Raw genomic sequence first — 16797 nt, 5'->3', positions numbered from 1 at the left:
CACCTGGGAATCCCAGTAATCTTTCTACTATATATTAATAACTAAAACAGTAGCAGCAAACATTTGTGAGTTTGTGAGGGTGCAGTACTTGCATAGCCTGTTAGGGGAAGCACACTGAAACCGCCCACCCTGGCCAGGCACCATAGTAACCATTTGCATGAGTTGTTTTATGACAGGAGATCCTGATAAGGAATATGGAACTAATAAGCCACCACCAACCAGAAGAACTCGGGAAAGGTCGAAAGGAGACACCGGTGGTCCGTGCAATTCCCAGAATCCCTCTCACTAGCACACATCTTTGGTGAGCGATGCACGCGCCACCAAGAAAGACTCTGAATTAGAATGATTGGCCAAAGACCACCTGGAAACTAATCCCATCACCATAAAACCCGAGACTGCGAGCCACATGGCAGAGCAGTTCTCCTGGGTTCCCTTACCCTACTGCTCTCTACTTGGGTGCCCTTTCCCAGTAAAATCTCTTGCTTTGTCAGCACATGTGTCTCCTCGGACAATTCATTTCCGAGGTTAGCCAAGAGCCCAGTTTTGGGCCCTGGAAGGGGCCCCTTCCTGCAACACTTTCACTAATGATCTCTTTTCAATTTCATAATCGCCCTATGAGATGGATGGGTACACGTCTCCTAAGTGAGAGTTAGAATTTCAGCTCAGGTTGTCATAGTACCAAGAGAGGCTGTACTCTGTAGTCACCTGGACACATACATACAAATTCACCAGTTAAAACAAAGAAAAGGAACCATTTGCATGGTCTGGAGAAGGACAATGGAGGTTGACTGAAAACTGAGATTCATATTTTTCTCTCCACTGTAAGGATCCATACAGGTTGAGAGACCAAACTCAGAAAGTCCAGAAAATCTTGGTTTTGTATTTCAGCTCTGTTTATTTGTCATCTTGGAGAAGTGATTTCTCCAAACTTCAGTTTCTTTACATATAAGATGGGAACATATTTCCCATAGAGCTGTTGGGAGGATTAAAAGAGATAATGCATTTAAAGCAGTTATTATAATGCCTGGCACAGACTGAGTACACAATAATTGCTAGTCATTTTTTTTAGCTGTTAAATTTAACTACTTGTTTCTGACAAATGTCACTAAATTCATTTTAAGGAAATATGATGACTTATATTGATGACTCTATTTGGACAGTGTAAATATCCAAGGAGATGCTTTTTGTATAAAGCAAGGTATCCACAAGAATATTATGTAAAGAAGGCTCCTTAGGAGGTAGTAAGACTTTTCCTCCCACACATAAATCCCCTATACTCAATCTGGTATATAACCTTCTAAACTTCGTCTGCTGAAACTGGGTTCCACATTGGTCTATGCACAAGAAAGTTTTTTTTTTAAAGATAATTTATCATTTCAAGCTAGGAACCTATTATAATTCCAGTGTATACCTTTACTATGATAACTCAGCTGAACTCAGTTATCAATATCTTTTAGCAGAAGCTGCTGAAGCCACCCACCCATAGAGCAACCACAGATGAAAGCCGTTAGGGAGGGATGTGGAAAGAACTTTTGTTCTCCCAGTCGTACATCTAGTTTTTGTTAATGCTAAGCAGATACCCAAACAGGTATCAGGTCTATAGACATGAGTCCTTGAATAATATAACATAAACTACCTCAGCACCTCTCTCATCTCCATTGAACAGAAGTAGCCATTATATTACAGGTGCTCAGTAAATGAAAGCTTGTTTGAAGAAGGGAGGCAGTGGTTACTGATAAATGTTTAACACTGGCTCTCAGAGTAGGAGAGCTGATTGACAGCATTTGCCAATATCTGTTTTGTAAATACTCTCACTATGGTGATTTAAACTAGCAGTGGTTTAACAACTGTCTTTCAAAGTTCCTAAAAATTTAACAATGAGCTCTTCTGAGCCAGTATGATCCAGCACAAGCACTAACGGAGAGACGGCTAGCAAGCAGTCTAGAACGTAACCCTAGGCTATTCCTCCTTAGCAACTGGTCAGTTACCACTTTCTAAAGTCAAGGACTTGAACTATTCCTCAGCAAGAGCCCAGGGCTCCTCTGACTTACTTCCTGGGACTCCTATCTACTCCTCAGGAGCCTGCTGTATAAAACAACTCTCCTTAGCGCCAAGAACGAACCAGCCTGACTTCCAGAATGGACAAATTATCCAAATGCCTTACTGCTGATGTTCATCTGATAGATGGGACCACCTGAGAACAATAAAATGCCTGCGTTATACCTGAGCTTGTGAGGGCCCTCTTCCAATACCAGATCTTAGATGATCCCGCTACCCTTTCTGGGAAGTGTTTCCTGACAAATCTCTAATTCTGCATTGCTGCTAAGTCGCTTCAGTCGTGTTCGACTCTGTGCAACCCCAGAGATGGCAGCCCACCAGGCTCTGCCGTCCCTGGAATTCTCCAGGCAAGAACACTGGAGTGGGTTGCCATTTCCTTCTCCAATGCACGAAAGTGAAAAGTGAAAGTGAAGTCGCTCAGTCGTGTCCGACTCTTCGCGACCCCATGGACTGCAGCCCACCAGGCTCCTTTGTCCATGGGATTTTCCAGGCAAGAGTACTGGAGTGGGGTGCCAGTGCCTTCTCCGAATTCTGCATTAACTCTGGGAGAAGGTCTCTGTACCTGGTCTGGCCCTGTTTTCATTAGCTCTTATTACTTAACAGCACATATGTCTTAAATCTGAATCCCTGATCACTTTCCTAGTCTCAACATGCAACAAGCTTCAGACGTTCAATGTAATTATTATAATAATATATGGTGCTCTCTGGTTTTAGGCAAGCCTGGATGGGGCAACAAGAAGCAGTTGGCCAACACCCACTAGTAAATATGCTTGTTGTAGATGTGTAAAATTGTTGTCATCTTACTTTGCTAATAAACCTTCTCAAATACATTTATTTTTTTTTTTGTTTTTTTAATTTTTTTTATTTTTTTTTTTAATTTTAAAATCTTTAATTCTTACATGCGTTCCCAAACATGAACCCCCCTCCCACCTCCCTCCCCACAACATCTCTCTGGGTCATCCCCATGCACCTGCCCCAAGCAAGCTGCACCCTACGTCAGACATGGACTGGCAATTCAATTCTTACATGACAGTATACAAGTTAGAATTCCCATTCTCCCAAATCATCCCACCCTCTCCCTCTCCCTCTGAGTCCAAAAGTCCGTTATACACATCTGTGTCTTTTTTCCTGTCTTGCATACAGGGTCGTCATTGCCATCTTCCTAAATTCCATATATATGTGTTAGTATACTGTATTGGTGTTTTTCTTTCTGGTTTACTTCACTCTGTATAATTGGCTCCAGTTTCATCCATCTCATCAGAACTGATTCAAATGAATTCTTTTTAACGGCTGAGTAATACTCCATTGTGTATATGTACCACAGCTTTCTTATCCATTCATCTGCTGATGGACATCTAGGTTGTTTCCATGTCCTGGCTATTATAAACAGTGCTGCGATGAACATTGGGGTACATGTGTCTCTTTCAATTCTGGTTTCCTCCGTGTGTATGCCCAGAAGTGGGATTGCTGGGTCATAAGGTAGTTCTATTTGCAATTTTTTAAGGAATCTCCACACTGTTCTCCATAGTGGCTGTACTAGTTTGCATTCCCACCAACAGTGTAGGAGGGTTCCCTTTTCTCCACACCCTCTCCAGCATTTATTGCTTGCAGATTTTTGGATCGCAGCCATTCTGACTGGTGTGAAGTGGTACCTCATTGTGGTTTTGATTTGCATTTCTCTAATAATGAGTGATGTTGAGCATCTTTTCATGTGTTTGTTAGCCATCCGTATGTCTTCTTTGGAGAAATGTCTATTTAGTTCTTTGGCCCATTTTTTGATTGGGTCGTTTATTTTTCTGGAATTGAGCTGCAGAAGTTGCTTGTATATTTTTGAGATTAGTTGTTTGTCAGTTGTTTCATTTGCTATTATTTTCTCCCATTCAGAAGGCTGTCTTTTCACCTTGCTTATATTTTCCTTTGTTGTACAGAAGCTTTTAATTTTAATTAGATCCCATTTGTTTATTTTTGCTTTTATTTCCAGAATTCTGGGAGGTGGATCATAGAGGATCCTGCTGTGATTTATGTCTGAGAGTGTTTTGCCTATGTTCTCCTCTAGGAGTTTTATAGTTTCTGATCTTACATTTAGATCTTTAATCCATTTTGAGTTTATTTTTGTGTGCGGTGTTAGAAAGTGATCTAGTTTCATTCTTTTACAAGTGGTTGACCAGTTTTCCCAGCACCACTTGTTAAAGAGATTGTCTTTACTCCATTGTATATTCTTGCCTCCTTTGTCAAAGATAAGGTGTCCATATGTGTGTGGATTTATCTCTGGGCTTTCTATTTTGTTCCATTGATCTATATGTCTGTCTTTGTGCCAGTACCATACTGTCTTGATGACTGTGGCTTTGTAGTAGAGCCTGAAGTCAGGCAAGTTGATTCCTCCAGTTCCATTCTTCTTTCTCAAGATTGCTTTGGCTATTCGAGGTTTTTTGTGTTTCCATACAAATCTTGAAATTATTTGTTCTAGTTCTGTGAAAAATGTGGCTGGTAGCTTGACAGGGATTGCATTAAATTTGTAAATTGCTTTGGGTAGTATACTCATTTTCACTATATTGATTCTTCCGATCCATGAACATGGTATATTTCTCCATCTATTAGTGTCCTCTTTGATTTCTTTCATCAGTGTTTTATAGTTTTCTATATATAGGTCTTTAGTTTCTTTAGGTAGATATATTCCTAAGTATTTTATTCTTTTCGTTGCAATGGTGAATGGAATTGTTTCCTTAATTTCTTTTTCTACTTTCTCATTATTCGTGTATAGGAATGCAAGGGATTTCTGTGTGTTGATTTTAACAAAGAAACGCAAACTTTTAACAAAGAAACGCAAACTTTAAATGATACATTAGATCAGTTAGACCTAATTGATATCTATAGGACATTTCACCCCAAAACAATGAATTTCACTTTTTTTTTCAAGTGCTCATGGAACCTTCTCCAGGATAGATCACATCCTGGGCCATAAATCTAAACTTGATAAATTCAAAAAAATCGAAATCATTCCAAGCATCTTTTCTGACCATAATGCATTAAGATTAGATCTCAATTACAGGAGAAAAACTATTAAAAATCCCAACATATGGAGGTTGAACAACACACTTCTGAATAACCAACAAATCACAGAAGAAATCAAAAAAGAAATCAAAATATGCATAGAAACTAATGAAAATGAAAACACAACAACCCAAAACCTGTGGGACACTATAAAAGCAGTGCTAAGAGGAAAGTTCATAGCAATACAGGCATACCTCAAGAAACAAGAAAAAAGTCAAATAAATAACCTAACTCTGCAACTAAAGCAACTAGAAAAGGAAGAGTTGGAGAACCCCAGAGTTAGTAGAAGGAAAGAAATCTTAAAAATTAGGGCAGAAATAAATGCAAAAGAAACAAAAGAGACCATAGCAAAAATTAACAAAGCCAAAAGCTGGTTCTTTGAAAGGATAAATAAAATTGACAAACCATTAGCCAGACTCATCAAGAAGCAAAGAGAGAAAAATCAAATCAATAAAATTAGAAATGAAAATGGAGAGATCACAACAGACAACACAGAAATACAAAGGATTATAAGAGACTACTATCAGCAGTTGTATGACAATAAAATGGACAACGTGGAAGAAATGGACAAATTCTTAGAAAAGTACAATTTTCCAAAACTGAACCAGGAAGAAATAGAAAATCTTAACAGACCCATCACAAGCACAGAAATTGAAACGGTAATCAGAAATCTTCCAGCAAACAAAAGCCCAGGTCCAGACGGCTTCACAGTTGAATTCTACCAAAAATTTCGAGAAGAGCTAACACCTATCCTCCTCAAACTCTTCCAGAAAATTGCAGAGGAAGGTAAACTTCCAAACTCATTCTATGAGGCCACCATCACCCTAATACCAAAACCTGACAAAGATGTCACAAAAAAGGAAAACTACAGGCCAATATCACTGATGAACATAGATGCAAAAATCCTCAACAAAATTCTAGCAATCAGAATCCAACAACACATTAAAAAGATCATACACCATGACCAAGTGGGCTTTATCCCAGGGATGCAAGGATTCTTCAATATCCGCAAATCAATCAATGTAATTCACCACATTAACAAATTGAAAAATAAAAACCATATGATTATCTCAATAGATGCAGAGAAGGCCTTTGACAAAATTCAACATCCATTTATGATAAAAACTCTCCAGAAAGCAGGAATAGAAGGAACATACCTCAACATAATAAAAGCAATATATGACAAACCCACAGCAAACATTATCCTCAATGGTGAAAAATTGAAAGCATTTCCCCTAAAGTCAGGAACAAGACAAGGGTGTCCTCTTTCACCGCTACTATTCAACATAGTTCTGGAAGTTTTGGCCACAGCAATCAGAGCAGAAAAAGAAATAAAAGGAATCCAAATTGGAAAAGAAGAAGTAAAACTCTCACTGTTTGCAGATGACATGATCCTCTACATGGAAAACCCTAAAGACTCCACCAGAAAATCACTAGAGCTCATCAATGAATATAGTAAAGTTGCAGGATATAAAATCAAATACATTTAATATCAAGCTGTTGCAGCAAGATGATTATGGCAAAAGAATACCAAAACAATAAACTTCATTTTCTAAAGTTTTTCTTTTTTTAACCTTAGCAGCACTGACATGGAAAGCAAACCTAAGGGCCATTAATATGAAAAAAAACCCACTTTGCTTCTTAATTATTGGAAATTGTTAAGCATTTCAATAGCCCAGAAAGAGCCCCTGTTTTATTCAGCTCCTGGAAAAAAAATTCAGAGGCACAGTAAGAACACCAAGGCTAAATCCTGTTACTTTTCAAACATTTACTTAAACATGATTTAGCTGTGGGACATGAACTTTACGTATTTACATATTTGGTAGAGAAAAGAAGTTTTGTCTGGTTTGCCAGCTGTTTCCTGTTTGATCATCCTTAAAACTTTGGAATAAAACTTAATAGGTACTAGTGGTTATTAGCACCCTAGTAAATTTGAAGGCTCTTACCTGTACATTTGTAATCAGAGGCAACCCCTTTAAGCACAGCATCGAAAATGGATATTTCCACTCGTTGCTTCCTGTGGTGACAGCTCAGAAGCAAAGAAGGCTGGGATACAATAAAGTACAAGAAAGGTTCTAGTCGTAAGTCACCGGTTCCTCTTCTTCCAGGCTGCCGAACGATAGTTATGCCGAGGGCTTGTCTAGCAGATGACCTCGTGGATGCATGCAGACTTTCGAGAGAGATGACCCCTATTTTTTTCCCTGAAGGAAAAGATACGTTGCTGCTTAAGAGATCTTCTGCTGTTACCATGGAAATACATGCCTGGCTGGGCTTTGCAACCTCTGAATCGACTTCTGGCAGGTTTAATGAACTCTTGCCTGTTTTTTCATTATCCTTTTGTTCTTGCGATTTCGATTTGGGTAAGGCTGTACAGGAATAGGTCATTAGTGAGATTCTACTTGCAGTAATAAATATGTCAAAAGGAATAAAATTTAGATTTTTTACAATTGACGACTGGCGTGAGGGACGGGCGATGCGGTGCTGACTGGCACCACTGTGCTGCTCTATCTGTACTATTCTGATTTTAACGCTGTCACTGCCGATTCCACTGTCCTGGGCACCACTGTACCGAGATGAGCTATCAGCCACGCTTCCATCATATGTATCCATTTTTTTCTGTTCTTGCTTAGCGATCTGCAAGGAAAAATGATAAAATATTTTAAACTAATTATATTCCAAGTGTTACTATGTAAATGTTATAGAAACACTAAAACTGGGTCTAGTATAATAGTAATCATAAAAATAAAGTAGGTACCCTTTCAAGAAATTATGCATATTAGAATGCCAAGACAATCTTTGAGAGAAACATTACATGTGCATTTCAATCATTAAAAGATACTTTTCAGGGGAATTCTCTGGCAGGCCAGTGGTCAGAACTTGGTGCTTTCACTGCCAAAGGTGAGGGGGTGAGGGTTCAACCCCTGGTTGGGGAGCTAAGATCCCAACAGCCACGTGGCTCAGCCGAAAGAAAAAATAAATAAAATAAAATATACTTTTCAATGTCAGACTTTACTTTCTTTGGACTAACACAAATAGTGTGTGTTTACATATAATGCCTCAGTTAGTATCCTTTATGGTGATTTTCCAAGTAGCACAATAAACTGTTTTCAAATCATGATTACTATTGGTTGAAATTAATTTTAGGCAGGAGTAGATTATACTGTTTACTCTATCATTGTAAAACTGATTTACAGGATTTTGGATAGTAGGAGAGGGAAAAGTCAGTAGTCCTAAATTATGAAAGACAAAGAAAAGTAAACTAAAATAAATGTGTGCCATTCAAAATGATGTTTATTTTCCTCTACTACAATAGGACTTGAAACAAGGATAAATGTAAGTGATCAAGCAAAATGTAAGTAATTAAAACCTTTGAATGTGGATTTTCCCTTTGTGCACTAAATGTATCCGTACTTTCTCAAATACTTCCACCAACAACTGCCTACGTAGAGAACAAAAAGCAACATGGTGGCAGCAGCAGTTATGACTATTTTGTCAGCACAACTGTAAGACCTCCAGTTTGATTCTTTGGTTCCCTTTCTTAGCCCCCCAACCATTAATTAGTTTCTAATACACTATTGAGTCCTAGATACTCACTTGCTTTTTCACTGAATTAATTCAGATTCATTAAAGAACTCATTAAAGAACTTGGGCTTCCCTGGTGGCTCAGTTGGTAAAGAATCCACCTGCAGTGCGGGAGACCTGGGTTTGATCCCTGGGTTGGGAAGATTCCCTGGAAAGGAAATAGCAACCCACTCCAGTATTCTGGCCTGGAGAATTCCACGGACTGTATAGCCCATGGGGTTACGAAGAGCTGGACACGACTGAGTGACTTTCACTCATAACGGAAGAACTCATGGAAAATCTGAGAGAAAAACAAAATCCTCCCAATTCCCTTCTTACTACCAGATGCTTTACTGTCTGAGCCACCAGGGAAGTCTTTTCTACTGGAGTGGGTAGCCTTTCCCTTCCCCAGGGGATCTTCCCAACCCAGGGATCTAACCCAGATCTCCTGCATTGCAGGTGGATTCTTTACCAGCTGAGCAACAAGGGAAGCCCCTTCTTACTACCAAACACAACCAATGGCAATCTTTTAGTGTATTTCCTTTTGTCTTTTGTCCCTACTTGTGTGTAGGTTCTCCTCACCCCTACCCTTTAGGGTTATAATAATATTGCAGAGACAAATTGGTAATAAAATTTTTTAACATATTAATATACTCTACATAAATGTCATTTTTTAAAAGCTGCATAATATTTCATTCAGTGTTAGGAGCACTTTGTTCAACTATTCCCATATAGCTGGACAATTAGGTATTCAAGTTTTGCCAACAAACATCTATGACAAACATCTAAATAAGATTTTCTTAAGACAGGATTCTAGAAGTAGAATTACTAGGTAAATGGTATGAAAAAGTTTAAGGTTATCAAATATTGCCAGCACCTTTCCAAAAAGGGTGCACTAATCTGTATTCCCCTTTCACTTTCATGCACTGGAGAAGGAAATGGCAACCCACTCCAGTGTTCTTGCCTGGAGAATCCCAGGGACGGGGAAGCCTGGTGGGCTGCCGTCTATGGGATTGCACAGAATTGGACACGACTTAAGTGACTTAGCAGCAATCTGTATTCCCATCAGCAGTGAGAAAACATTCCCCACAGTATTGGCTAATGAGCTTCATTTTGTAGGCTCTTCCTTAATTTGGTCAATCACTTTTCCACATTTTAAGTTGCTTGTGAAAATGTTTAAGGACAGTTAATTCAAGACAATGATGTAACAGTCATTAAAATTTTTCAAATAATTTTTTGTTAATTTATTTTAATTTTGTGGAGAAGGGCACAATGTTATTAAAAAATATTGTATTTGAAACAAAAATAGCTAATCCCTTTTCTCTGAAGACACCCCATTCTTTTAAATCCTTCTCTGTATACCATGCTGCTTCCCTGCCTGGAGCCCCTTCTGAAACTGCTGTAGCACGCCAACACTTAGCTCTCCATGAAGACTCAGAACAATGACACCTGTCTGGGAGTTGCGCTTTTAATTTTTTTCCTTCTTGGTGTTCCTAGTACTTAATTCATACTTCTATTTTTGTTGCTGTTCAGTTGCTCAGTTGTGTCTGACTCTTTGCAACCCCATGGACTGCAGCACACCAGCTTTCCCATTCCTTCACTTTAGGATTTATTATTTTCTACTAGATCTTTTATTTTCTACTAGAATATTCTAGAGTAGTCTAGAATATTCTGTGGTGGCAGATTCAGATCGTGTTAAAACAATCTAAAGGTCTTGGAGTCAGACAGAAGCAGGGTTAAGTGCAACATTTTCTGATTGTGTGCTATTGGATAAATTACAATCCTCTTTAAGGCTACATAATCTCATCTGTAAAATGGGAATAATAAACCCAATCTCAAGGGGTTAGCATAAGGATTCAATGAATTAATGTACCTAGAGAGGTCAGTGCGTTGCCTGGCATACAGTAGATACCCACTAATGGGCAGCTGTTGAAGGACTGCTGGAAGGCCTGTGCCATATTGTTTTGTTTCTGTCTATCACCAAGGAGTATCTTATCAGTGACTAGCACACTGAAGAGAGGATCCATAAAAGTTCGATGAGATGTCAGTTTCTGATACAATATTAAATGAAAAAAAAAACTGCTCTGCAGACAAATATTTAATTGTTAATATGTAAATATATATGTACACTGTACTCTTTAAGGTCTGTCCAGATATATTCATGAACTTTCCTTATCGGCATCCTCCATACTGTGTGCTGGTCACACTTCAAGCAGTCCTCTGTCTCTAACAGATGCTCGTCCTCACACTGGGGACACTAATACCCAACTGACAAAGTTGCTGCAGGACCATGAGCTAATGTACTGACCACATGTAGCAGGCATTCAATAAAGGGTAATTTAAAAAAAAGAAGTCACCTTCCTTATGAAGACTTTCTCAATCTTTCTAGATGGTGCTTGCATTTTTAGCTTCTGTGCTTTCATAACAAACTAACATTTTCATAGCACTTTTCAAACACTGGTTTGTCTCAGAGATTGGGAGCAATGGAAGATAAGAAATCAGATACCATTGAGTATGTTTACTAGGGCTTTCCAGGTGGCTCAGTGGGTAAACAATCTGCTTGCAATGCAAGAGATGCAGGCAGACACAGGTTCGATCCTTGGGTTGGGAAGATCCTCTGGAGGAGGACATGGCAACCTGCTCCAGTATTTCTTGCCTGGAAAATTCCATGAACAGAGGAGCTTGGTAGGCTACAGTCCATGGGGTCTTAAAGAGTCAGACATGACTGACCACGCACACACCATACCACACCAAACACTGGCAGCATATTACATATGTCTTCTTTACTAATTGTTACAACCCTTTAAGAGGGTACTGTTATCCCATTTTTACAGCTGAGGACACTGAGGCTGAAAGAGATTAATCAATAGGTCCAAGGTCAGACAGCTAGTAGGCAATGAGGAGAGAACACCGTTAGTATTTGTAGCATACACCACATTGCTTTAAACAATGTTAAAGTTCAAGAAGTGTGTGCTGACCAAACAAATTAATGAACATATTTAATTTTAAAATTCAGTAAAATAAAAATATGACAATTATCAAAGGGATAATTAAATTGGAAAGATTTTAGTTACTTATTATAAGAATTTCAAATATACCTCCAAATCTAGTATGAGCTAGGAATTCTCAAATAATATGTGAAAAGATAATAAAATAATTTACATAAGTAATCTAGGATCTACTGTGCAAACTAAATATATCTGTGTAGCATAATTGTAAAAAAATCCTCTAAGTTGCACAAGAAACTCAAATCAAGAACTCAACTGTTTTTATTCTCTCAATCAGGAAAGGCAATCATAATCAACTACATGAGTCTATACCTTCTATGCACAGAGCCTTATATTTTCTTCTCCTGACGTACAGATTTGCATTTAAAAATCTAGCTTCTCTTTCTTTAAAGTGTTCCCTATCAATGTTAACATGATAAATAAGCCACTTACAGGTAAAGGTAAATAAATGTAGTGTCCAGCCCTATTACCATTGCCACATTAGACTCTAGCGAATGTCAACTGGCATGATCTTGCAATATAAATAACCAGCAGGGGCAGGATGGCAGCTATCAGCTCAGGTCACACGGGTTAGTGAACAGAAGTCAGATGGTAACTAATTCTAGTCACTACTGAGCAGAAAGGAATTTGAACCAATGACCCAGAGATGAAAGACTCTGACTCTCATTGGAAGGGAAAAAAAGTACAACTTTCCCAGTTTTAGAAGACTAAATTCTTAAAAATGGGTTAAAAGCCAAGATTTCCTTCATTTGTCTCAGTTTCCGCACTATTATGTAGAACTGAAATAAATAAGCTGATGATTTTGAGACATATTTAAAAATCCATAGGTTTGTCACCAGTCCACTACAGATTTATCTATTATATTGAAGACCATCTGGCCTATCAAGGAAGTTTTATAATTATGTGTGCTCAGCTCGAAACTTAGGCATCAATTTACTATTCCTTTGTGGAGAAAGAAAAGTTCACAATGTAATAACTCTGAAAATAACTTTTCCTTTATTATTGTCCAAGGGGAGTAATAATTTAAGTTGTCAAAAATAGCAATATCTGCTTGCTGTTAGTGAGGGCAGTAGAAAACATGTATCTCTGGGCAGTGCTATTACATCAGCTCTCCCACTCTTTACCTAACTCATTTAAAATGAACAATAAAAGTTTTCTTTAATTAGCTACTGGTGTGCATTAACATGATCATGATTAAACCATAAAAACCAACTGTACATTACTCTGGTCCCCTCTTCCATATGTTTTGAATTATTCTGTTTGAAAATGTACTTTGCGTCCCTTTTAAAAGTTCGACCTTCTGCTTTCAGAGAATTAAATGCATATTACTGCAGAGAAGAAGATAATGTTTCAGACCTCCAGGCATATATTAAACACACTGGCAGCACTTGAGACAAAATGCTTTACTTATTAGATACTTCCTATTCTAAACAGTGTCATCAAAGGCTAAAAACAAAATCCATATAAAAGCTGCACAATGCTTCCACACAGAACCTGTGCCAAAATCCCTGTACTTTCCAACTAATGAGGAAAGGATGTGTACTCTTAACATATGAATGTAAGATTTTCCAAGCATTCACTTTAGGAAACTGGGCTATTGATTCCATATGGGTTATGTTAAATGAAACTCTATTGGTAAAATAACCTTTAAGATATCTGGCATGATAACTATAATTAAACAATATTCAAAAGACTAAAACAAAAGGGAATTTGGTTCCACAATGGCTAATTAAAATAAAATGAAAAAACACAGCATGCCATCTATCAAGATAAATTGTTATTGTTTAAGAACTATTTAAATACTGTTAAAATATACTTTCAGATAAAATCTGAAAGAGCTGGAAAAATATTTGTGGCTTAAAAATGGATAGTTTGGTGAAGAAAAAAATATAGGACTCTGAAATTTTATGCAGAGATAACAGCTTTAAAGCCTTGAGCACAACCAGATGGTACTTAAATCAGAGGAATTCTCGTTTCACTATCAATGGGTTTCAATATGAGAAGGTTTTCAATAGCTAGGGAAACATGTCAAGTTGATAGTTTACTTCTTAGATCATTTCAGCGCATCTCCCCATCCTTTCACAGCTATACGTGGTACAGTTATTAGCCACCATGGAAAAGGTGCTGAAAGCTGACTAGTAGCGAGGGGAACTGAAGCTAATTCCTCCGTTTAATGGATTGAGATAGGTAAGTTTACTCGTTCACCCTGCAGTCTAGTAACAGCCACAGTATCTCAGGAGTAGTGGCTACAATCACACTTGAGTAGGCAACAATACCAAAGAATGCATTAAAATAATTTCAAATGATATTAATTAGATGTTCTGCAGTAGAACTCTGGAGTGAAGAAAGATAAGCTTGATGGATTGAAATTTCTTGTTTGGCCATACGAACATTTTTACAGGCATATTCGGAAGTTAGCCATATTAATAAGAATGCTGCAAATAAGTGGACATTTAAAATTTTAAAGAAAACTATGTGGAAATCAACTTTGAGAATTAACAAAGACTAAAACAAATATAATTTCTATTTTGATGGCTGCCAAGAAAGGATAATTCAGCACCTATTCCTGTATTTTAACTCACACTATTTCTTTTAACTTGTTTTTTTAAGGAATCTTTACACACCAAAACCAAACATATCCACATATTTTGCACCTTCTCATCAAAATTATGGTTATATATCAGCAGCAGCTACACTTTGACCTTGATCAATATATCTTTTGCCAGTCATGAGCTCACTTTTCACATCTTATAAATTATGATAGAGTCAAGTGTGAAACCACAAAATCAAAGTGACAGTCACTTCCTCACATCACTGTGACATTTATTATATTTTTGTTGCCCTTGCAAAAAAATGTAGTCACGTTTTCAAAGAAGTAAACGTGCTGCCTATGATATAAAACAAAACAAAACAAAACTTGGTTACAGTATTTTAATGGTTTCAGATACTGGAATTAAAAAGGAGAATTTTAAGAAACTTAACAGAATTATGTGCCTCATTGTCTAAATATTTGCAAATATACCCTTCTAGCTGTATCAAGAAAGGGTTTGGTTTTGAGGATAGGGTAGAATGGTTCTGCTGGGAAAGGCTGTTTTATGCCTTTAACACAGAGCTTTAGACAAACAGCAAATCGTACCAAGCAGAGATACTTCAACTTGATTAACTTAGTCAAGTGAACAATAAAAGTATATTTTTAAGTCTCAAGTTTTCAGCAATATCAACATTGCACTTCACGAACTTTTATCATTTTACAGACAAAATGCCATTGCAACTCAGTGATACACCAGATAAAATTTATCTAAGCATATTAAATTAAAAAACATTATAAAGAATAAATTGACTTTGATATGAAATGCCTCCTTCAATGTTACCAATCCATGTTATTTTTCACTAATAAAACTTGAACAAACCTTGTATGTACTTGGGTACTACAGAGTGCTAGAAAACAAGGGGTTTTTAATATTTTATTTCTCTAAGCCAAACGTTACACAAGAGCCCACAGGATATAATTGTTCCCAGTTGGATGGCAAAAACTTTTCACAATACTGCAGTAATTATGCAAAAGAGCAGAACTAATGATACCCATCACTGCTTAACAGATAGAACGCTAAAGAGTACTGTAGTTTCAATACTCCTTTCGTGGAGTTACTTTTCCGGCTCTTTGAAGTAACAGTATCTGGCCACTACTGCCTGCTAAGTATCATTTCAAATATTCACATTTCAAACCACTGCTAACTGCAAGAAAAGAAGCTTGGAGACAGTTCAGGCAAGGTTGTGTTTTACGGTAGTTGTGTTTGGTTTATTGTCTTAATTTAAGTTGTAAATTATGAAAAGGAACCAATTATTGTGCTAAGCTGACTATAATGCCTAGAATCATTATCAGTGTCCATTTCAATATGATAAACCAAACAACTCCCCCGCAACCAAAAAAAAATTTACACACCAATCTATCCACGCAAGTTCAAATCCTACATACTGAGATTTCATCAACACAGCTGACCCTGAAGCCTTTTGTGCCTGTCTGCCCATTCAAACATATATGATTTCACAGCATATGCTTATTTTCAGGGGCTTTTAAATTCATGAAAAGAAAAAATCAATTCCAGGCAAGACTTCACATATGACTTCTTAACTCAGAAACAGTCCTGATTCTCTCTCCCTCTCTTTCTCTACATCTCCCACATACATAATTGGAATGGGTTGGTCATTTTTGTTCAAGGAAACTAGATCTAACTGATTTATTCTAACTCCTGAGTTTAAGTTTGACTTGTTTGCTTTTTATAATGAATTTAGTTTTATTTTGTTTTTTAATAAAACCTGATACATTCTGGGAACCTGGATCTTAATCTAAGTAGATGCCTCTACATCAGAAACAACCTGCTTTGAAATGGCCATGATGTTAACTCTTAAAAAGTGGCTACTACGTGTACAAGGTAGCAACTCTTCATACCGATGAAATCCAAGGTTCATTCCACAGATGTCAATGTGGAAACTATTTTGTCCCATGGCTGCTTAAAGATTTTCAATAGGATTAAATCAGCTGCAAGTCCTCATTATATCAGGGTTTACAATTGTGTCTGAGTTGGAGTCTGTTTCTCATAGAATTTTACTTAGAGACTGACTTAGATTGGCTCCTTAGAGCTAGTCCGATTTTACTAGAAACAACTGTATCACATCAGCCACTCTCATAAACTTGCAGTAAGATTGAATCAGCCCTGACCCTGAAGCAGATGAAAGTTTACCCAGCCTAGGCTTTCTCTGTAAGAGTCACAGAGAAGCTTGCATTTCGTTTCTGCAGCAATGTAGAAGGAGAATATGCTTATTAACTATTCGAGTAGGCTTTTGCCTTGCAATTGTGTTTCTGATAAGAAAACTAGAGTTGACTTTGGAGAAATTTCCATTGATAAAAAGCTATACAAATCCTTGACTATTTTATCCCTCAAATCACATATGCCCTTTTAAAGAAACTATGCAGAGATTATAGAAACGAAGCAAAAGCATGTGTTAAAAATTTCCTCTAACATTCAGTACCAGTTGAAAAGTAATGGAAATGGTTTAAGTACATCCATAATTGACTTTAATAACCAGTAGCTGATTTTCATTGCCAAACAGAATATAG

The 16797-nt window shown here is 37.4% G+C and overlaps 1 protein-coding gene across 6 annotated transcripts in view; it reads right to left on the bottom strand.

The window, feature by feature from the left end:
* The window catches only part of VPS13B (vacuolar protein sorting 13 homolog B), a 786697-nt gene that overhangs the window by 235506 nt on the left and 534394 nt on the right, over window positions 1–16797 (bottom strand). For all 6 annotated transcript variants that reach the window (XM_018058289.1, XM_018058286.1, XM_018058288.1 and 3 more), the window contains one exon: window positions 7056–7743. In XM_018058289.1, coding sequence (XP_017913778.1) covers window positions 7056–7743 — 688 coding nt within the window. The remainder of the gene's footprint in view (window positions 1–7055; window positions 7744–16797) is intronic.

This window comes from Capra hircus, chromosome 14 (genome assembly GCF_001704415.2).
Source record: "Capra hircus breed San Clemente chromosome 14, ASM170441v1, whole genome shotgun sequence".
Lineage (NCBI taxonomy): Eukaryota > Metazoa > Chordata > Mammalia > Artiodactyla > Bovidae > Capra > Capra hircus.
Note: the sequence above shows the minus strand (reverse complement) of the source record. Positions and strands in the feature narration are given on the sequence as shown.